This window comes from Pocillopora verrucosa, chromosome 3 (assembly GCF_036669915.1).
Source record: "Pocillopora verrucosa isolate sample1 chromosome 3, ASM3666991v2, whole genome shotgun sequence".
Taxonomy (NCBI): domain Eukaryota; kingdom Metazoa; phylum Cnidaria; class Anthozoa; order Scleractinia; family Pocilloporidae; genus Pocillopora; species Pocillopora verrucosa.
This window is the reverse complement of record NC_089314.1, coordinates 25792034-25815074: the sequence shown is the minus strand read 5'-3', so window position 1 is coordinate 25815074 and position 23041 is coordinate 25792034. Positions and strand designations below refer to the sequence as shown.

Sequence of the window (23041 nt, the reverse complement as noted above, 5' to 3'; positions counted from 1 at the left end):
CATCCGTGAACAAGATAGTAAATAAACAAGTATTTGGCTGTCTGAAGGTAAACAGCGCTCGACAGACATTAAGCAGTGTTTCAGTTTTCATGAGCACGTAGAATGCGGTGAAAACATCTAATTTCCTCACCATAATCCGTAAACAGATTAAAGGAGTGTGCCCTGCTTAACTCCAATCTTCCCTAACACCCAGTAGTTCTAAAGCCGGTTACCGCTAAAACAATAACAAAAAAAATTTGTTTTTTGATTTCTCACGCAAAAATTCAGGATTAAGGGGAAGGGGAGAGGGCGGGGGGTCTTGGGTTAACTCTGTAGGGTTCTAGTGCCGCATGAGGCAAATCCTTAGTTTTTCCTCTCAAGCTTGCGAGCACGCCCTCATTAGGCTAGCCTACCTGTAGCCGCACCCTCCCCTCTCGCTTCCGTTTAACCTGGGGGGGGGGGGGTGAAAGGGTGCGGCTACACGTAGGCTATTATTAGGCGCGAGCTTTTCTTCGCCCGCGGGAAATTATCCGGGCCTTGAGCAACGCGAGCGGCAAAAGGTGTGCGAAGGGGTTTAACACTATTAGCACCAGACCCCTGGAAAACCTCCCCCTGACTCTTCTCATCTTCCCGCGTCGTACAGCGCTAATAACGAGAACCTACTAAATCTACTCTAGCTCTGACCTTCATGTAGCCGTACCCTTCCCTACCCCCCCCCCGAGAAACTCCTTAGGGGTGGAAGGTACGACTGTACGTGGGCTAAATCCACTCCAGAATCAAATATGGACGAAAGGGGATTGGTCGGGCTTCACAAACGCGGAGTTTTATAAATGCAATCAGTTTGTGATGAGGACGGTATCCAAATATAATTTGGTTCAGTTTTGGTTTACAGAATAAGATAAGATAAGATAAAGATAAGATAACTTTATTTATACACGGTATTTCCATCAGTTGTTAATTATCTATAAAGGTATATCTATCTTCCTAACTAGGATAGATAGAAGATAGAAGATAGATCGTCCTCTTCTAGGAAGTCCAACATATCAAAAACGGGGGAAGGATCGAGTGACTCGTTCTGTTAAAGATAAAACTAGTGATGGTGTAAACGCTTTAATTACTCCGCCGATTAACTTATTTTACTGCCGAATGGTTTCAAAGATACCTCTCTCGCCACCACTACACGCCAATACCAAACATGTAAACAACGAAGAACATCGCGTAAGTCAAAAGAAAACAGCGCAAAAAAAATTGACGTTACGCGGCGCACGGAACTATAGGAGTTAGGCCTTAGCTAACAGCGGGCTAACATCGGGCTAACATCAAGTTCTTTCTTCGCCGAAATTTTTTTTTTTTTTTTTTTTTCGCGCGACGGAGCATATAAAATATACAAAAGTAATCAAATCTCATGTAATTGCATCTAGAGCGGGTTTCTTAGAAACGTAGACAACTTCTTGAATTCAAACACACTTCCGTGTAACTTTCTAAAAACCTCTTCCAGATCAAGGGCCAGGTTCAGGATGAGAGAAATGCTTCTGAACGAGCCAGACGCAGTAACAAAACTTGTGATATGAGAACACACAGGGGAGCCTAGGCACACACCTTATCGTGACGCGCACGGTAGCCTTGAGAGTTGCGGCGCTTGCCACAATTCTTAAACTGTGGCTTTTAATTTGGGATGTACAAGGGCTTTAAGATTGATAAAAGGCGCTAAATGCAGTTGCATCATCCTTACGGCCGCCTTCCGTGCGTGACAGGCGCCTAACATGCTTACACGTATGAAATCTTCGAAATCTTGCATTGCCGGTTTCGAAACTCAAAGGACATTTCTATCTAGCTGCCACACTGCCAATTTAAGATAGAAACAAGAAGAATATAACCTCGACAGCTTGAAAACTAAGAAAACACAATTGTCAACTTCGAATACCTACTTTCAACCGTGACCACTTGTGTTGTGTCCTACGAGAAACCGGAAGAAGAGAACAAAGCAGTCCTGAACTTACTTGGCGAAGAAATACAGTTGAAATCGTTCAAGAAAAACATTCTGGAAAATGGAGATCAGCTTCATCTGAAAATAATAATCTTAGGCGACCCAAAGTGGAAAGAAAGGAATCTTATGTCTTCAAAAATAATCCCATTCTGTACCCCGTGGTTACATCGGGAGGAGATAGTGTGGAGAAATTCGTCAAATTCACATTCTTACACTCTGAAGATCCAGTATTGGGAGCTTTCGCTCATCGACAGATTTCGTTTTCACTGTGGTAATCGCAAATTGTGCAAATCATGTGATGGCGCGTTGCTGTTCTATGATGTAGAGAAGCCGTCAACGCTTTCCATCGCCCTTGAAAATTTCGAGCTCATACAAGCAGCAAATCCTAGCTATGAACGAAACGGCTTTAAGGTTCCAATCGTTTTGATCGCGATAAATAATAATGCAAACGAAGGTTCCTTTCCAGGAAGTGAAGAAATGGTCAAAAGGAAGGCGGAAATGGACAAGTACTGTTCACACTATGGATATGTCACATGGTTTGAACTTCCATCACGCAAGATTGACGATTACAAGCGGGTGATCGCCAAAGCTGTGGATAGAATTCTACAAGAAATAACTGATTTGTCTCGAAATGGCGTGACAATCTGGGGCGATTGGAAACTGAAGTATGACACAAAAGGCAGAGATCATTCTTCTAGATAGAACTCCAGAATACTATGTCTCGTCACGCAACAGGGGATGACAGGACCATGGAGATGGCGAAAGGAAAACTTTACAAACATTTTGTCGAAATTTCCTTTGCCTTGAGTTCACTCTCAAAATCTGAACATAGGTGAATACTCGAACTGGCTTCTAAATTTTTTTACTGGGAAAAATTTCAAACCATGTCACAAAAATTTGATCAAAATAATTGCACACGCTGTATTTTTGTTAGCTTTCTACGAAAAATAAACAGAAAAACATATATGGCTCACAAAAACAGCAAATACTACCAGAGAACAGAAACAGAAAGGTTAAAGAGGCCTTTGAATATGTTTTTTGCACGAGTGCCCATTCAAGTACATGACCTGCAATGAGATTGCGCAGAGCAACGAAAAAAAAGTAGTGATGATATAAGAAAAAGATGAGAAAACGAACCTTTAGAACCCCTTTGCAGATATTAATCTTTAAATATTGTGTCAAATTTGTTGTGCACGTTCTGCTTCTTATAAAGATTTTCCCAAATTTCCCTATTGTGATAAAGATTCCTTATTTCCACAGCAATCACCATGCTGATTAGTGCATCTGCATTTCATTTCAGCTGAGGTTATAGCATCATTTCTTTCATGAAGGTACCATTTGTGTCTTAACTATATTTTCACTTATGCTTAGCTGCAAATTGCGCAAGTCCACTTTGTAAGACAGTATGGGTCATTCCTCTTTTCACCAAAACACAAGTTACGCCTGAAAGAATAATTAGAAAATTTAACATGTCTTAGAATTCAAATATCTGGAAAATGGAAAGTCTTAATGTTTGCTTCTTATTTTGGAAATCATTCCAGGCTAAATTTTGCAGGTAACCTGTTATGAAGCAACATCCAATTTAGTGAAAGTAGCAAAAATGCAGGTCATTAGTTGTTATGGAAACTGTAATTAGCTCAAAAAGTGAGATTTACTGGTAGGTTTTCACACAAAGAAATTTTTAACCCTTCCTTGGTCTCAAAGAAGATTGTGCCACCCAACTGGGCCATAATTTGGGTATATTTTTCTTCCACAAGTACCAAATAATTGCTTACCTAATCTACTAACTTCATGAATATTCCTTTCTTCATCATCAAAGAAGAGCATATTAGAGTATGCAATTCCACTAGCCTCTACAAATCTGGTAAAAATGAAAAAAAAAACAATACAGACTATTTTTATGTGAACCCCTTTCTTCTCACAAAAATACGGACTTGAGTTTGAACACTTCCATGAACATCACTTACAGCAACATGCACTTAAATTTTGCATTGTGCTGCTGGATAAACCCTGGTGGAAAATAAAATTACTGATTTACAAACCAACCTTTTAAAATGAGTAAGTTTTGACCCAGGATATATCTCCTTGTAGGAAAAATACTGGTCTATGTCAAGAATTCTCAATAATTCCTGGGCTGTGGGAGGATCTTCAGTTCTGTAGGACAAAATAGTTCATTTGGGATATTGTCAGTATTATTTGTCTACATATGAATAACTTAACCCTTTAACTCCCATGAGTGACCAAGACAGAATTTCCCCCTACAGTATCAATACAAAATCAAGGAGACAAGTAATGAGAACCAAGAAAAGTATCAATTAGGGGATTATTATTTGATCCAATACCAAATTTTCAGATGTGACATCAGAATGATTGTATAGCAGACAGTAAGGAGAATTACTAATGAGATCTTGGGAGTTAAAGGGTTAAATGCTAAAGCTAAGAGACGCCTGTAACACCAAAGACTTTAGCTACCTTGGACCCAAGTTTCCTATCCCAGAACAAAAGTGGTGATAATCCAGATAAGGGTCACACAATAATTATAAAGCACCACTCTTAATTTGTTATTGAGGGGAAGAGGGGAGAGTATCAAATTGGTCAATCAATCTTTAAGGGGGGAAGGGTCTCGTACATGTTGGCTTAAAAGTGAATGTTGTATATAACTATTAAACAAAATTTCTGTTTTGTTTTATGCTGCTATCAACAATAATGCTACTAGACAGCTGAAAGCATAGATAATACACAACAACTCAAGAGCATAACTTTTTAATGCCTCTGAAAAAGTGCTCATGTTTCACAAGAGGTCAGTAATGTGATTGGTGGCATAAAATACATTTTCAGTGGTGCACTAACAGCTCTAAGTGCACTAAATTAACACACATCTCCTGTAAATTAAGCTTGGACTTAAATAAAAAATAACCCTTGTTGATGTATGTTTCCTTATATTCTCTTGATCTTTGTTGTATGAAAACTAATATATTTAGGAGAAATTCTATTTTATTTTTGGTCACTGCCAGGAGGCAAAGGGTTAAGTTAAAATTTTGTAACCTTCAAAACTTAATATAATCTTCACCTAGAAGCTGCAGCAAGACGCACTCCTTTAGAGCTGAGATGCTTCAGAATTTCCAACATGTCATCGTACAGTTTCACCTTGTTTCCACCACTGTCCTGTATTGAGCCATTACTTTAAAGCAAATGACGTAAACAGAAATTAATAATTCATGGTTGACCAAACCGTCATAAAAAATTTACCAAGGAAGCCAGAAGTACGGTTGAGATGACTATGTGATGTTCTAGAAAATATCCATAAACCATCAAAAGATAATATTACAAACAATCAAGAGCTTCTTCAGTTGGTGATCATTTCCATTATTCTCATGACCTTGATGTGTGATTCAGGGGTGAGAATGTAAGGAGAATTTAGATAACAGTCACTCTTAAGGGTAAAAGGCTTAAGAATAGTATAGCATACCTACTATTACATAACACTCACCTCTTTTTTGTAAAAGGTGGAGAAACATGAGTGTCAGCCCAAAATGGCCACACTGTAAAATCTGTTACAAAATATTAAGCCATAAGCAAAACCCTTTCCAGCACATTTCAATAACTTGTTTGCAATTATTCAGTCACAGGAAATATTGTATCATCCCATTTGTAAAATCAAACACTTGTGAGCTCCACAGTCTAAATAAATATTACAGGTTTAATTGTCATACTGGCCATGATTCAATGCGTGTGGTTCGCTGGGTAACAGTTCATGTCAGTTTAACTCCTGCCAGCCAATGTTTACTCTAAAATCTGATTTCTTCATTCAGAGAACTTGTTTCTCACTTTCAGTACGTTTTTATCGACCCGAGTTTCTTGTAATTAATTTCTTGATTAGAGAAAAGAATGTTAAAATAATTGAAATTTCTCATTTGAAGGACACTTAAAATAAAATAACTGACACGCTGAATTTGTTTTCAATATATTTCTTTTTTACGTTGAGACTCTTAATTTAGTGCTGTTCTTATCACAGTGAAGTCGCTCTTATTAAAAATTTTAAAACTATGATCACATTTCTTCATCTCACAAAACAAGAACTTGAATGAGACTGATAGTTCTAACTTCAAAAATTGTGATATTGGTATTTCGAACAGAACAAACGTCTTTAATACTACAGACTGCCAGACTAACGCACAGACTACAAGTGGGTGCCCATTTGTCTACACCCTTAAATTGTTAGACATAACTAGATTTGTTTGACAATAATTTTAAACAGTAGGAGACGAGAAAAAACACTCACCTAAGTCAAACACGACAAGTTCTGGCAGAAATTTTCCGCCATCTTTGCTTGCAGTCATCCTATTCGAGCCCAGTTTTCTTTGTACGAGTAAAACTCATGACTCAGGAGGGGAGGGAAAGGAAAATCAACACTTTCTACTGATCCTTGCCCTAAATTCAATTTTACAAGGAAATTTTCTCTTGGAGAAATTGTCTCTAATGACAAAATCAGCTAGTTTGATAATTCTTGTAGATTCAAAAGTGTTGAAACAAAAAGAAATAGCCCTGAATGCCTTTGTTCCCTGGTCAGGGAACATATACATACCCTTTTAAACTTGGTTTAATAACTGCAAATCATGATTATCCCACTAACTCACCAGTAAATATATGAATAATTTTCTGGGTTTCGTTAAGCATTGCATCAAGTTATTGAGGGTCTGAGCCTTGGTCCAAGAGCAACCACTGATCTTGTTTTAGGCCAGAAAATTTCTAGTTCAGTAAATGAGCTGATTATTGTTTGTTGTTGGTTGATGCCTTAAGCCTCAGGCATCTCTTTTTGCTACTATTAAGGAAAAACATCATAGTGTTTACAATAACTCTGGTCATATACCTCAAGGGATATGAAATCAGTCTTCAAACTAGAAAAATACCATTGCTCTGAGAAGGAGTACGTTTCGGCCTCAGATGTCCATGGAATGTTATATTGTGCTAATCCATCATGACTGTTCCACATAAAAAATTTAATGTCTGACAGTGTTCTTATCTCACGGAAGTTCAATCCGTGTGGTATTTATGGATCTTAAGTTCGTTTCATGACCGCAATAAACTGTTTGTTTATTATTCTCCAACTAATACGTTTAAAGGTTAAGAGAAAACAGCTTGAAACTGATTAAGCCTACTCGATTTTATTTGTGACGCACATTACTGTTCCATGAATTCTTTCTGAGACATTTACACGGTTTGTCCTAAACCAAGTCACTGAGAGAACACCACAACAAAATGTAATAATCAGTTCTTATTAAATATAATTCTTCGCGACTGATATATCCGTAGTACTCTGTTCGGGACGAAACCTTACTTGACTGTTTAACGTATTGTTTATTTGTTCAACACCACTCATTAATATGCAGGAAACCGGTCTGCGCAGAGAATGAATGGCGACATTCACTGAATCTTGCCGCTGTGCACGTAATAGTTCAAATACGATTGTCTTGCTCGCTTTCCATCGATTCCAAATGAAAGTTCCGTCATAAATGTTTATCAGGATAACAAATGTACCAGACTGCTCAAATGTTTTTACGTAATACGTAACTTCGTTCGCTAGAGCATTCAAAGTGTAAACAAAAGCAGTCTGCAAACCGCAAAACTCAGTTTTCCGAGAAATGCGACTTTTTGTGGTAGATCAGAGATGGAAAATGCTATTCAAATGCTTCAAAATAAGTCTCATTTTTAGTATAACTTGTATCGTCGGCATGTCCTGTGACCCCAGTGATTTCCAGTTATCTGCAGCGGTCGAGCCGTTTCAACTGTTTACTCCGACAGGGAGAGGTATTCAACCTCCGAACGGCTTCTTTTATCAAATTTCCCTGCTCGATGAGCTCAACCAGTAAATTGTAGGACGAAGAGGAAGCCGCAGACTTCCTCAATGGATCTGCCGTAGGACATATGCAGGCTCGCAGAGTTATTTCTGAATCGTCCACCGAAGGACGCTCACAGTCTAACATATCACCATATCTCATTTCTTCCGCATCGATTTTCTGGTTGACTTGAAGCAGGTCTCGAAAATCTGAAATCACCGACTCCATTCCATCGTTTTCTCCTTTTTTCATCCATAGACTTCCGTGGTAGTAGTTTTTCGTTGAAGGCATAGTTTTTTTACCGTTCAGAGAAGAGAAAAAAGGGAGGAACTGTGCGTCCAACTTCTGCGTACACAAACGTGAACTGCTGACACAACGTTGTGTTATTGTTTAGCGCTTGAAAGGAACTTCAACGCTGTCTTTGAGCACGTGGAATCGGTATTTGTGAAAAACAAAGGATTTGATTGGCTGTAACACAATGCTACGAGTGACGATATTGAGGTGGTCTTGGTTTTGATTGGCTGAGACAGTAAGGCCACACCAAACAAGTGTCATATCTATTTCAGTAATTTCGATGGCGGGAACCTGCCCAACCAAAGTACGAGTTATCACGAAACTGAAACAGCAACGAAATTTTCCGAGAAGTAACGAATTTTACGACAACTAATTAGATATTAGACATCAAGCAAGAACCTCCCGCTTTGAGAAAGAAGTAGACGACGAAAAATGAGGAGAAATCGTGGAATAAAATCGGAGAGTGTAATTGTTGGTCGACTGTCCATCAATCAAACATTTGTTGAAAATTTTTAGCTGTCAGCAAGTAGGAGCTCGGAAAATACTCACAACTAATGAACAGCAGCATTAAGATTTCAGAAATACAAGATGGTAAAGATTATGTAATGATAGAAAACGCACAGTCATCCAGCCGTGACAAATATGGTAAGGTCAGCATTTATGCCATGAAACAATGTTTGTATTGTAAACCTGCTTTTCACAGAGTTCAAATAGCGTGAACCAGTTTCAACAGACAGGTAGAAGCATGTCGCCTTTCGGAGGTTCCCGTGAGAAATCAAGTGTAAATTATGGGTGTAAACCGATACAGAGACTGAATCCTCAATTAACGCCACTCTATTATATGGTTCTGGGTATATTTCCCGGACATCGGTAAAGTCGAGCTCTCTTACCTTTCGAATGTTTAACCATTACTGAATTTCCGGCAAATGGGCTGCCTTGATTGATTCTTCCAGTTTCTTGAGTGTGAGTCTAACCCGACTCAATCATCACTATTATCATCGTCATCATCATCATTCTCTACGTTATCAGATATTCAGCCACACAAGAAGAGCTATGTACGAGGGTGCATCATAAACGTAATTTTCATTCTCATAGCTTCATTGTATCACCATTAGAGTTAACATCATCAAATTTCATCGCGGGCAGCCTCTTTAAGATGGTAACAGACCGTCCAATCGGAGCCCAGCCTGTGTTTATAGAGTTTCGTCATCGCTATAGTAATTTCATCTCCGACCATTTTCTTACAATCCAGTGACAATACTATGTTCATGCTTATGCTTATGTTCATGTAAATTCTTCTCTACTTTTTTGCGTTTTCATTATCATCACCATCGTTGTCGTGACTATTATTTTTCATGGAGGAGTGGGTTGGGGGATGTGAAGTGTCCTCGGCTCAGTGTATTGTACGCCGATCACTTGCCAAGTTCATTTTTTCAGAATAAACTTGTTAATAATGCACCCTTAGGATATTTTTCATCGATAAATATACACCGCAAGCCTTGATTTAATTTCATAAAAATTTCAACAAATACTTTGATTTTCCATGATATAGACGAATGTAAACATAGAAAACGAAATGATTTATTTCATGCACGCAAACATACAACTGATTCCCACGTACAGCTGCAGCTGTAAAAAATAGTCCCGGATTTTCTCTTGATTGCCAGATTTAAAATATTTTAACTTCGGAGGGGAAAGAGTGAAATTTTAGTTTAATTTCATATCTGTAAACTTCAAAATAACGTTTCTGTCAATCTGCAATTTTTTAAGGAGCAATCAAAGACCATTTTAGTTCTGTGTTTAAAAAAAAAGCACTGTTCTAGTACTGTTTCTACATTAAATTTTGGAATTTTCATTTTGTTACTAAATATGTTTGAATGCGTAATAATATTTGCCATATTATTTGATAACCTGCTTTCTATGACATTTCTTGGCGCTCTAGGGAAGATTCGATTCCGATCGATCGTTCCAATTCCTGCCTTTCGCAATTCCTTGTGTTCTGATTGGCTCTGTGATGTAAACTGACGTTTCCATTGTCTGTTCTCAACATTGTTTGCATCAACAGCGTACAATCGAAATGGCCGATCCATAATGTTTAATATCAGAACATGGCGAAACACTCCTTCAATTCAACCTTGAAAGATGGACAAATCGCTGGATTATACGACTTGCAAGAAACGCTAGGATGCGGTCACTTTGCTGTTGTCAAAGTTGCGAGACACGTTTTTACGGGAGAACGAGTTGCTGTGAAAGTGATCGATAAAACAAAACTCGATGAGATCTCTAGAGCACATCTCGTCAAGGAGGTTCGATGCATGAAACTCGTCCAACATCCAAATGTGGTCCGATTGTACGAAGTCATCGATACGCAAACCAAACTGTACCTTGTTCAGGAACTGGGCGATGGTGGGGATATGTATGAATATATCATGAACCACGAACAAGGCCTCTCCGAAGACAAAGCTCGCCATTATTTTCAACAAATTGTTCTCGCCATTGACTATTGCCACAAACTGCACATTGTACATCGGGATTTAAAGCTTGAAAATGTGATATTCTTTAAGAGTTTGGATGTTGCTAAGCTAACGGATTTTGGTCTTTCGAATAAGTTCTCTCCCGGTCAAAAGCTTGATACTTCGTGTGGATCGTTAGCGTATTCCGCCCCCGAAGTTCTACTGGGAGATTCGTACGATGCTCCAGCAGTAGGTGAGTATTTTTTATCATTATTACTATCATCTCCGTGGGATAAAAAGCTTTCCTCGAACATTGCGTGCTCATTTCCTAGCGGTTTTTTACCTTGCGTTAATCTTAATGAATAAGGTTCGTCTTCACATGTTTCATCTAATAACATGCCTCTCTGTTCCAGAGTCAAGTTGATAGCGGCTTTCAACATGTAGCAGGAAATTGTACAATTTTGTTTGATTTCGAAGCGGCTTCAAGAATTTTTCGGTGTCCAATTAATGATGGTAGTCTTTGCGATTCTCCTATGTCCATCCATGGGAAATAGTTTCATTCTAAGTCAAATTATGAAGGACATTCGAAGAGCACGTTGCTCGTGTCCGCATATATTTACCTCTTTTGATGTGCATTAAAATGCGGTGTAATGAATTCACACACTTCAAATTTTCAGCTTAACTCAGTTTTACTGCTCCTTCTCAGTAGGAGGTGAGCATTCGAATTTTACTGAGTAATTGTGTGGAAAATGTATAGTATTTGATTGGCCAGTATGAAGTTTCAATTGCCAAGTCATGCTTAAAATAATTCTTGAAATTACTTTAGTTGAGAATTACATTTACAATATCGAATGATATTTAATCTTGTGTCAGAATTTTGATCACCGCCGGAATCAGCACCTGGCCAGAGGAAAAAGAATAATAACAATAATTAGAATAAGCCTCTGTCTCCACATAAATTTAATTTTTCATTCATATTAAGGAGCGAAAGGTTAACATGTTTAGTTATAGCATTTTAATAACACTTTTTGTTTCAGTTTTTTTGGTCGGTGTCGTGTTATTTATACACCCATTAGGTATCAAAGATTACAATTTTGAATGAACACATTCTCAATTTGAAACTGCTCTATTTTAATTTGTGATAATCGTTTGCAATTTCATCAAATTTTTCAAGATAGCTCTGCACCTAATGTATAAATTCATAAAATGTTTACACTACAAAGGTATTTGAAAGCAATTGTTGACTCTTAGCAGTAATAATTAAGATTGTGTCTGGATTATTTAGAAGTGTTGATGACCTATTCAGAGACTTTCTGACAATTAAATTTATAAAAGGGAGAATCATTACAACCTTTGTCATGTTCCTTACCAAGGAACTTTCTTATAGAGGCTAAAACTGATATTCATGATCATGCTTGCATGTTTTCTTGTCACTTCTGGTTCTGAGTATTGATATACACTGATATTAAATCATCATAGTTTGTTTGCTCTGTTGTATGGTTTCAGCGAGCTAAAGCTCAATGTAATAATTGCTTACCCAGCAGCCAGATGTTTCTTTATAACTTGTCAAGTCTTAAGTGCAGGAGATTCTTGATTAAGTAAAGCCATGATCCTCACAGTTACCAACTGAACTATGAAGCTACATGTTGGACGCAGGGCACATTTCAGAGGGTTCTTCTTTTCTGTGGAGGGATATGGTACAATTTTGAAATTTATTTCATAATAAACTGCAGTTTCTTGATTGATGAAAAATGTCATGTTTCAGTCCCAGTTTAGAGAAATCTCAATGGTCAGATTACATTATTATTATAGCCCTGTGGTGATCATTGTAGTTGGGAAGAAAAAATTGTGGCAATCATTATGGTGGATTTAGAAAAAGGTTCTTATGTTTATTGCTGATAGTTACACAGATTTACCATATAACTGCTTAGGAATTTTTTCCTTAATTACCACAAATGTAACTTAACATGTAACTTCTCACAATTTGATAAGTTATAGTGTAAAGAGGTGATGAAAATAGATATGCTCAAGTGTTAGAGGGTATCATCTTGATGTGACACCAAATTCTCCTGTCTAATTTACAAGGTTGTGTAATACAGTCAGGAAGGAGAATTACTCATTGAATCTTAGTTAAAATACCATATTTCCTGGGGAAACGGGGAAAATCTGTTTCTGTTGCTACTTTATATATAACTTTTTGAGTTTTAACTACAATGGAATCACTACAGGAAAATAGTTCTTTTTTGTGTGTGTCAAGTCACTTCTAGTTACTTCTATCTCCATGTGCTTGGTATTGGATCAACTTGTTATCCCCAAATTTGTATTTTTCGTTATTCTCATCACTTACTTGGTTGATATTGTATTGATATCGATATTGTAAGGAGAAATTCTGTCTTGGTCACTCATGGGGGTTAAAGGGTTAACTTCCCTGGAATAAATAGAACATGTTTGGGCAATGGGCAGTGTAGTCTATAAGGACCAGTAATTTCTACAATAATCAAGTTATTGGGGTGTGTTTGAAGAAAACAGTTGAAAATGAATAAGCACCCCCTCCCATTGCATAAGCACTCTCCACCCAATAAGTGCCCTTCCTTTTAGCCAAAATTTTGAAAATACAGTAGTTATTACAGGTTTCTCTCTAATAACAGGGAAATTGTTAAATGATGAATTAATGATAAAATTTTAATCCTAAATGAATGATTTCATTCAAATTTTGTCTGTCTTAGATGTTTGGAGCCTTGGAGTCATTCTTTTTATGTTAGTGTGTGGCCGTGCTCCCTTTTATGAGGCAAATGACAGCGAAACACTCATCAACATCATGGATGTTCGGTACAGTGTATCTGGACATGTATCTCAGCCCTGTCAAAGGTAAATGTTAACCCTATTGTTAATGATGGTAATTGGACTGAGTGGAGTCCAATTTGGTCTGTAATCATATGAGTGATTAATAATTGATTCCATGATATTACAGAATACTTAAAGATATTGTAAATTTCAATTACTGTAATGTATCTGTGAGGCCTTCTTAGGGTCATTGTAACATGCCTCTGAGGAAGGCACGGTAAACTTGTAGTTCCTCTCTTTCCCAATCTAGTGTTTGGAAACTTGTTGAAGTGGAGGAGAAAGGTTGAGGAAGGGTGTTAATCTCCAGGGGCATAACCAAGGTTTTTTTCCTGGGAGGGGGGGGGGGAATCATTCTGTATCAAACAGATGGTACTCACCATATTCGTATGTTGACCTCAACGCTGTGTTATACTCAATGTGACAAAAAAGGCTTGAAATGCAGGGTCATGGGCACCCCAGGACCCCACTTCCCCCCTTCCCCCCACATTCATTATGTCTTGATCTCCACCGGTGTAACATTTTGGAAACATGTTAAATTGAGGGGGGAGGTGGTTAGTTTGGGATAGAGGTTAACCTCTACTGCTTAAGTGTTTATGAAACATGTTGGAATGGTGTAAGAAGGGGGGGGGTCAAGAGAAGGGTATTTGCGTTAACTCTAAGTGGGGGAACAGTTACCTATACTATTGTAGATACACTGGTCCAAGCCAAGGCTGCTAGGTTGGGTACAGAGCAGACATGGTGGGGCTCTTATTGATAAACAGGAAAGCAGTGACAATGTTTTATCAATTGTTCACTCAAATTACCATGATTGTGGTAAATAATATGAAATTGTTTTGGTTTTCATCTAATCAAATGCTAAACCAAAACACTTAATTACTCCCATTTTTAACTACACGAGGCCAATAATGCGTATTTGCTTTGAGTTCCTTTTGGCTGCATGTGAAAATTACATTTACCCTAACTGACTTTTGCAGTTAGTTGCTTAGCTTTAGGTTAAGTTTGGTGTTTTCAAACTGCTGGTAGTACACTTTTTTTGTTTCTGAAAGCTTTAAGTAAGATTTGTTGTCAATTTCCCTTGGATTCCACTGTTCTCTTAAGAGAAATGAATTACAAGTCTTCAACAGATCCAACAAAATTACTTATACACAATAGGAAATAAGCAATTATGGGTTAAAGTTTGCAAGGGAAATATGCAATGAAAATTTGCAAGAAGTTAGTACTTAGACCTCACAGTTTAGCAGAAATTGAAATTATTGCAGAAATATGAACCAGAAAAAGGCCTTAACAAGGAGTGAACCTGTGCCTTGTAGATTCCAGTTTGAGTCTATTGCCAACTGAACTGCAACATGACATGCTGAGAGCTATGCCAATTTCATAGGAATTTTCACACCTGAAGGGATCTGATCAGTACCATGGCATGAAATGACTAGGAGTATTTCAACTCTTCCCTGGATGGGCTGCCAGTCCATTGCTAGGGTACCCCCTAGCATTTCGTCAGGCTTCACTGACAGTTTACCAGTTCTCATATATTCTCCAGGCTGGAGAGAGGTACCATGAAAGCCAAGTGTTTTTGCCCAAGAACACATCCAAATATCCTGGCCATGTCTCCCACTGATCATAAATAGCCCCATCTCTCTATTCTCTACAGTTTGATTGAAAAAATGTTGGTGAGAGAGCCATACCATCGCTGTTCAGTGGAGAGTATTATGGAGGATCCTTGGTTCCAAGGGGGACATCCGCCTGTACTTCCCACTCCTGTACCCTTGGTAACTGAACTACCCCTCACCCCTGAGGAACATAATTATGTGGTGGAGATCATGGAGACTGGAAAAATTGCAAATAGGGAGAAAGTTAAAAAGTGAGTTATGTTGCTGTTATAAGTTGGACTTACCAGTACATAATTGAGTGCCCAATTGAAGCAGCATCAAGCACTGCAATTTTGCAGCTGGTTAGGCCAATCTTCATAAAAGTAGAGCCTGCCAGCATGGTCAACCAGCGCCTAGAAAGGGAACAATAGCTAGTCATTCTGTTAAAGAGTCTGAAAGTCACAGTCAGCCAGTCACTCAGGTAGTAAGTCAGTTAGGTAGCCAGTTAGTCAGTCAGGCAGTAAGGCAGTTAAGTAGTCAGTGAGTCAGGCATGTGTCAGGTTGTCACTCGGTGATTAAGTCAGTGATGCAGTTAGTCAGTGAGTCAGTTAGTATGCTAGGTAGTCCGTCAGTCAGTTAGTAGGCTAGGTAGTCAGTCAGTCAGTTAGTCTGTTAGGTATTCGGCCAGTCAGTTAGTTAGTACGCTGGGTAGTCAGTCAGTCAGTTAGCTGATCACTCAGCCTGTCCACAGCCAGCTAGCCAGTCAGTCAGTAAGTCAGATGCTGACGTCAGACACTGATTTGGAACAAACTAATCGACAAACAGGATAATGTGAAAAGACAGACAAACTGACAAACGGACAGTGTCAGTCATTATGGACCGTGTTTTCATATCCTTCCCTTCCTTTTCCTTTTCACTCAAATACTGACCTGCAAAGACAGACATAGTTAAGGCACTATAACTTTAAAAACCATCTTTGTCACCCAAAATTTAGTCTATATTTGTATATAATCTGCACAGGTCCCTGGAAGAAAACGCATACGACCACATAGCGGCCACTTACTATTTGCTAGCGGAGCAGCTCTTAAGGCGTTTGAAAACATCCCATAATAGTTTGAAGCCCTCTGTTCGAAGGATCGATGCGCGGCGATCTTTGCCTGAGAACAAGCGACAGGAACCAACAGCAAGGTAGTGTATCAATAGGGTAATTTAGTATTATCAACTGAGTTGATAATGTAAAAACTAATTGGAAAACAAGATACAATCGCTCTGACGAAGGGTTAACGCTCGAAACGTCAGCTTTTAAATTCTTTACGGTGACCAATTTACATTATCAACTCAGTTGATAATACTGTTACCCTGTTTTACTCTCCCACCGACGCAGTACCACGGTTTCTTTGAAACTTACCCCCTTTATTGCGTCAATAGTGTCGTGATCTTTAACAGTAAAGCACGTGAATCAAATAGTGCGCTACTCGTTTGAGTGCCCCAAAACCAAAGTAAACACAGCCGCTGTCAAGAAAGAAGGACATTGTTGCTAACAGCAAATGAGAACTAAAATGTTAAAAAAGAAAACCTCCTGAAGCTCGGGAAAACAAAAGTGACTGGTGTTAGCTTTGCATCTGATTGGATAAGAAGGTCGGACAAGTCCACAAAGTGTAGAAAAGAAACACCGGCCAATGCCATACACAACTGCTTTCGAATCTCAATTGAATATTTTCCCAGGTATCATTTGCCATCTATCACAGTCTCGAGATAATTTGGTGTTGTCAACAGAACTGATATCGTATATTAGCCACCGTTAAGAGTTTCAAAGCTACGTTTCGAGCGTTAGCCCTTCGTCAGAGCGAATCATCTTTTGCTCTGACGAAGGACTAACGCCCAAAACGTCAGCTGTGAAACTCTTTATGGTGGCTAATTCACATTGTCAACTCAGTTGATAAAACCAAAATTATCTTGTTATACTCCCCCACCGACGCAGCACCACAGTCTCTTTAGAATCTTACACCCTATATTTGAGTCTCAGCCGTCCTCCGTCGTTCTTGATTTAACATTTACCGCAACATTTTTCACCCTAGCATCAGTGTGCGTAATCACCATACTGTTATCCATACATTTCCCAAGGTGCTGAGCGGGAGAACTTTTAACAGTCAAGATATTCTATTCCGCTATTCTTGTGACCTGAATGTGTGATTCATAGCTGATATTATAAGGAGAGATCAGAGGCTAGTCCCTTTAAGGGGTCAGAAGGGTTTAAGCTGTTGACTTTTCAACCTCAATATGGCAACTTTCCCTCTTAAAACAATCCACAATATGCCTTTTCATATCGAATCTGGTGTTTTCCCTCAGTTCACCAGGCTTGGAATTAAAAGTAGATCAAGAGGACGATTTGGAAACTCAGCTGGATGGTAGTAGTTCAGGCTCGGGATCTCCGAGGATTCGTCGCATTTCTTCTGGGAGACTGGCCCCAAGGGAAGGACAAATGTTGAATGAAACGATCAAAACTCACGCCATCGAGGCGGAAGAAATTCTGCACAGTTCAATGGAAGAAGATGACCATGTAGCTTCTGGAAGTCATCACAAAACACATGGAAAGTTTCACACGGTGGGCGCGCTTTCAAACAAACCTTGCACTTCAACGAACTTACAGTTTTCCACTGAGATCACACCCAGTTTACCGTCTCTGTCGCGCCCGCACGAAAGGAGAATTGTTCATCACAATAGGTTGCGAAATTCAAACAGTGCTCCTTTATCTTTGAATCAGATTCACGAGGAACGCGAATCGGATCTTGAAGACAGTCCGGTGAACTCACCGCGAGTTGAACGGACAAGAAAACATCTCGGGGGAGGGGTGATCAAATCTAAAAGGACTACACGCCGCCTGTCCCCAGTGCCCTCAGGAAGCAGCCGGCGCTCTTCTAGTTGCAGTAGTTCGGACGAAGATGAAATAGAAAAACACATGCGTAGGCTAAAAACTACTTCCGGTTGTAAATTGAATACCAGGCGCTCTAACAATGACGATGGCAACACGGACGGAGATAGCGGAGGGGGGACTGGAGTTGGAGGAGGCAATAGCCTGCGAACCACATACCCAATTCCCTCGGTAAATGGTGCGAATGGAGAGAAATCTTCGGGTAAAAATCCTTCTTCGAAACAGGGGAATAATGGGAAAACGAGTTGTTTGAATGTGAATATGGGTGTATTTGCACCCCTTTGCGAAGATCTTGATGTTATACAGGAGAGTAACAAAGAAAACGTCGATAGAAATGTGGAAGAACAGGTGAATCAAACTAATGCGGAGATTCACAACGGAAAGAGAAGTTCACTCATCGAAGAGTACGGCGTTCTGGCTTCTAAAGGAGATATGTCGGAGCAAGCTCGAAGCAACAGCTTTTTAGAGAAAAGAAACAGCGCATCGAAGTACATTAAGAATAACGATGGGAATGAGGAATGCGACAAAAACGAACCCAACTCGCTGGAGGGCGTGGTTAGTATAGAACTCACAGACATGAGCCTGCAGTCTAAGGATACCAAGCGGCTAGTCGACGAATCCAAGAAAAATATGAGTTTGATTCACAACCCAGCAATTCAAACGGTGACGAGTAACTGTTGTCAAATATTTTGATCTATTTTATTGTAGTTCTCTATGCATACGCTTATGTAGTTCTTATATCTATGTTTTCGGAAAGGGTTTGATGGCAATGTCAGCAAATCTATTTTGAATCTGATGAATTTTTTTGGGGGGGAGGGAAGAAAGGATTTTATTTACTTGTGCATTTTTTCCTTTTTTTTTCTTTTTTTTTCAGTTCCGCGTATGGTGATTTAATGGAATATGCAAACAGCGATGACTTTTCTCTGAAGTGATTTGATTTATAGGTGAAGATTAAAAAAGTGGCCTCCATTCTACTAATATTGGGGCAATCTTGCAACGGCAAATAATTTTTCAGGTTCTTGTCTTAAATTCTTAGAAATAATGTTTCTGAGAGGCACCTTATTTCGTATTCACGTGAGGGTCTTTTCGGCCCATAAAGCAAACACGAACTGAAAACGTTTTTATTGAAGTATAGATCGACTCTCGATGGAAGTGAAACTGTTTCTACCGCTGGCTTTAAAATTCAATTCTGAAGAGTATAAGGAATGATTTTTATGGTTTTTGCACATTTCATTGCCCCTGTTTAGGTGAACGAATGCCCGCTGGACGGTGTGGGGGTGCTCATTAAGTTAATTTGCCTGAGAAGGCTACAAATAAATTATTTACTTGTTTGTATTGACTTGAAATTTATCCGATGGAGTCTTAGAATTGACATCAATTTCTCAAAAGGTAGATTGGTGTACTGTGGTTTTGGTGCAAAACATTGGATAAATTGTTTGCCATGGTAACAAAGAAAGTGGGTGTCAATTAAATTTTTTATGTCAACTTCTTTTTTCTTTTCGATGACAGCGACTTTGTACTTGTAAATTACGAGTGAGATTGGTTTATCATTATTTAAATGATCAATGAAATTATCTCCCTTTGGAAATCACAATGCCGAGTTACTTTCGAAGCTGTTCACATGGTGATTGAGCTTTCGGAGAATTTATTCCGTGCATTGTAATGTTGTTCAAATCTTCTTATTCAGCTAGTATTCCTGAGTAAGGTAGTGCGAAAAAAAAGTGCTTCGAGTTTTTTTGAGTCTCAAAACAAACTATAATAGGGGCTTATTATTTTAAAGTGCTCTCATTGCGTTTGGTTTGTCAACGTAAATGCGACACCGCAAAGCGATTTTTGATGGAGTGAAGAGGTAATCAAGACAGTACTGCTTTTGTCTTGCGATTTATTGATTAGGGAAAAAACCTCTCGCCATCTTTTCAAATGTCAAACTAACTTTGACAACTTTGGTTCTAGTTTCTCGAGCCTTAGTTGACCAGCGCTCTCGCTTTTACACCCCAAGTAGCTAGCACTTTGTCAGTCAGTTAAACTACATAAAGAAAACAGCTAAAAGCGTGAAATATCTGTTAAATGACCAGATTAATTACGTTTTTATTCATAGAATTATGTGACGCGATTCCATGAAGAAATGATTTCCCATCAAAGTGTAAACCTTTTAAATTAATACGCGAGAAATATTTAGAGCAATGCCTTAGTATATTCTTTTACCTTTTAATCTGAATGACATCTATCCATATAAATATATATATATGACCAGTATTTTAAGTTATTGAACAGCCTTCTCATAAAATGGCATTTATTGTATCTATGAAATTTATAACGTGTTATGATTAAGTGCCCTTTGGTAAAGACGCATTTAAACAAATGTCATAAATACAACTGTGGCGTCAGTATTCTCTTTTTGTTCATTTGTTGCGTTGTGTGTGCGTGCGTGCGTGCGTGTGGGGGGGGTTGCATTTGCGGGCACTTGCGAGCGAAGTTTGGACAGGGGTGTGACGTGCAAGGCCTCGAACCCTGACCCTACTCAAAACAAAATCCTCTTATTTCTCTGACCCCTTCGAGAAAAGACAGCTCATAGTGACTGGTTGGGTTATATAAGCCGCACTTACTCATTCCCATTTTATTAACTCAGACGGTTAAGGACAAAAATAGTACCACACGTGTGTGATCTCTATCGACCGAGCATCGTCATCGTCGTACCTCAAGGAAGACTGACGCGGGTATTGGGAGCTAGCTCGTGGGGTCAACCCACGGCATGTTAGGAAATTATTTGCTAAGCGTTCCTCTAGAACCTGCGGCATTGAAGTACTTACGGGTTTCTGGCCATGCCTCTGGGGTCAACGCAAGATGATGGCCGCTGCTAAAGCCTTGAAACCCCGAAAGCAGGCACATCCGATATGGCCTAACATGAGGATGGCCCCACCCCGATGTAATGTACCGAAATAACTATGGAAGACACTCTTTATTTCTAAATCATAAAAATTACAATTTCCTCGAATGTTATTGGTTAAAAACTCCTATTTTGCTCTAATTCATTTGCCGAGTTGTTATCTGATAGTTTGTTATCGGACAGTTCAATGAGCCAATCACATTCAAACTCGTGATAAGCAAACCACAGTTACGCTGCGTGGTCGCCTGACTTTCTTATCACTCGTGTAATGACAGACTAAGTAGGACTCCACTCAGTCCTATCACCAGTAACTATTCCCACAACGTATTGATGAGTTACAAAACTTTATGGAATCATGCTTTGTCAACTAATGAATAGCAATGACCATGATGATCTTGCGTAATGAAGTTAATGGTTGCCATTAGTTATCAGAAGTTACGTTGATTTTTAACGCGCAATTTGTTTAAGTGCATCGGAAATCCTTGAATGAGCACTTTTCCTCAAATCAGCACCCATCCTATCGGGTCAAATTAAAAGCAAGCGAAACACTTCGGAGAGAAACCCTCCCTCAAAGCACTGTTGACAAACATACTTGCTGTTTTACAATCCTAGTCTGGAGCATAGAGTATGAAAATGAATGTCTGTTTGCTACGCAGGACTATTGTTGCAAATCCACCTCCTTGGAAGATTGAAGGGAAGTAAGATTATGTGACTAGGGTGTAAGATCAGGACGGAAGTAACAATTCAAAATGAGTTTCATAAACGCAAAAAAGTGCAACTATACCGAATTATGCATATGTGTTTTCAAACGTTGCAAATATTTGGGATGTTTTACTTTTGTGGAGGATAAAGCATCATCTTTTTCAGTTTAGTATATAATGCGAAAAGAAAGTTTCAAATAAGTAGTCATTGTTTGAAATTTAATTCATTTGCATCCTTATGAACAATTACAGCTTCATTTCCATGTTTTGTCAAACTTCAAGACCACTTTCAAATATTTCCACTTTTCATTAGCCATTGCTTATTTATTTGTTTATTTTATTTAGTTATTTATTTTTTTTGGTTGGTTCAAGTAGAGCGATTTCGAATGACTGCCGGGAATTCAAACAAGTAAGCATGCAATCTGAACAATCACAACAAATTACAGCGGTGAAATTAACCAATCAGAACTCGTAACACAACCTGTCCCTCGCCACGCGCGCAAAAAGAACTATGTTCCGATTAGTCAAGATCAACTCTGTGCCTGTTATGATTAGTCAAGCTACATGCAAACTTGTAGTTTTCTACAGTCATCGAAAACCGCTTGGTTCAGAGATCAGTCTTAGTCTGAGAAGAAATCTTCCCAGTCGTATTTGACTCTCTCCTTTTCTTCGTCTCCCCAAGACTCGTCGCTGCTATCGCCGGAGGCTTTGTAAGTCTCCATATCTCGAAGGTCAGCTCGGATTTCTGCTTCCTCCTCCTGTAGTCTTCGAGTCACCTAGAACCGCAAGAAAGTGTAATCAGCCCCCATAGCAATGAATGTTCTTCATGCCCAAAGTCTCCTAAATCGCTGTTCCTTAAATCATAGATCCTCCTACCTAGTCAGGGTGCTAAACCCGAGTTTGACATCAAATGTTACTTACTCTATCTTTGACTTTCTTGGCGTACTTCTGTTTCATCTTATTCTGCTTATCAATCTTCATTTGCCGTTTTACTTTCCTCTGCTTGGTCTGCTCCTCTTTCTGTTCAATAGACAACTGAAGCCGGTCCCTGGCGAAGGCCTGTGCTTCTGCAATTCTGCTCCTATTTCGGGACGTTTTGTTTCCAGCTCGTCTTCGCTTCTCCATTTCTTCGCTACGCTTTCTTTCCGCAGCTGCTTGTTTAACGGCGATTTTTACAGCAGTGGCTCGGGCAGAAGTCTCCGCAGGGTGTGGTCGCCCCAGCCTAGCCCTGCTACGAGCACTCTCTCGGACGCGCTCCAACTCCTTCAGCTTCCTCTCCTCAGCAGCACGCATCTTCTGTTCCATATCCTCCAAATTAGGCTCAGGTGCTACTTTACACTGTCTGAAGCGCCTTGGAACTTTTGCAGGCGGACAGACCGATTTCGCTTTTCCAGCAGGAATGTCAAATGCCACTGCGGCTTGCGTTTTATTTGGAGCAGAGGAAACGGCTGAACTGAAGGGCTTGACGGCTCGGGTAGAATTGGAGCTTGACGAGGAAGCACAGAGTTGAAAAGTAAGTATTTCACGAGCAGTTTCCAACA

At 39.2% G+C, this 23041-nt stretch overlaps 3 protein-coding genes across 3 annotated transcripts; 2 read left to right on the top strand and 1 right to left on the bottom strand.

Annotated features, from left to right (window-relative positions):
* Nucleotides 1-2092: 2092 nt before the first annotated feature.
* Nucleotides 2093-2668, top strand: LOC136279677 (ras-related protein Rab-32A-like). The gene has a single exon (XM_066163615.1). It carries the CDS (start codon nt 2093-2095, stop codon nt 2666-2668), a length of 576 nt encoding a protein of 191 aa, XP_066019712.1.
* A 194-nt stretch (nt 2669-2862) lies between these two features.
* Nucleotides 2863-6333, bottom strand: LOC131770637 (magnesium-dependent phosphatase 1-like). The gene is made up of 6 exons (XM_059086355.2): nt 6249-6333; nt 5457-5517; nt 5037-5147; nt 4013-4120; nt 3742-3827; nt 2863-3409 (listed from the first exon to the last, which is right to left on the bottom strand). The coding sequence occupies exons 1-6, from the start codon at nt 6304-6306 to the stop codon at nt 3324-3326; spliced, it is 510 nt and encodes a 169-aa protein (XP_058942338.1). The 5' UTR covers nt 6307-6333; the 3' UTR covers nt 2863-3323.
* A 2390-nt stretch (nt 6334-8723) lies between these two features.
* LOC131770624 (SNF-related serine/threonine-protein kinase) lies at nt 8724-20302 on the top strand. The gene is made up of 6 exons (XM_059086344.2): nt 8724-8742; nt 10163-10803; nt 13277-13418; nt 15043-15252; nt 16001-16168; nt 17330-20302. Exons 2-6 carry the CDS (start codon nt 10206-10208, stop codon nt 18603-18605), a joined length of 2394 nt encoding a protein of 797 aa, XP_058942327.2. The 5' UTR covers nt 8724-8742; nt 10163-10205; the 3' UTR covers nt 18606-20302.
* The last annotated feature ends 2739 nt before the right edge of the window (nt 20303-23041 follow it).

Excerpts from the sequence above, each read along its gene's own strand:
- LOC136279677 (XM_066163615.1), top strand. The coding sequence starts at position 2,093 with ATGTCTTCAAAAATAATCCCATTCTGTACCCCGTGGTTACATCGGGAG.
- LOC131770637 (XM_059086355.2), bottom strand. The coding sequence starts at position 6,306 with ATGACTGCAAGCAAAGATGGCGGAAAATTTCTGCCAGAACTTGTCGTG. Across the intron at positions 5,148-5,456 it reads CCACCTTTTACAAAAAAGAG|TAATGGCTCAATACAGGACA; the intron begins GTGAGTGTTATG and ends TTTGCTTTAAAG. Across the intron at positions 3,828-4,012 it reads AAACTTACTCATTTTAAAAG|ATTTGTAGAGGCTAGTGGAA; the intron begins GTTGGTTTGTAA and ends CATTTTTACCAG.
- LOC131770624 (XM_059086344.2), top strand. The coding sequence starts at position 10,206 with ATGGCGAAACACTCCTTCAATTCAACCTTGAAAGATGGACAAATCGCT. Across the intron at positions 15,253-16,000 it reads AATAGGGAGAAAGTTAAAAA|GTCCCTGGAAGAAAACGCAT; the intron begins GTGAGTTATGTT and ends TAATCTGCACAG. Across the intron at positions 16,169-17,329 it reads CGACAGGAACCAACAGCAAG|TTCACCAGGCTTGGAATTAA; the intron begins GTAGTGTATCAA and ends GTTTTCCCTCAG.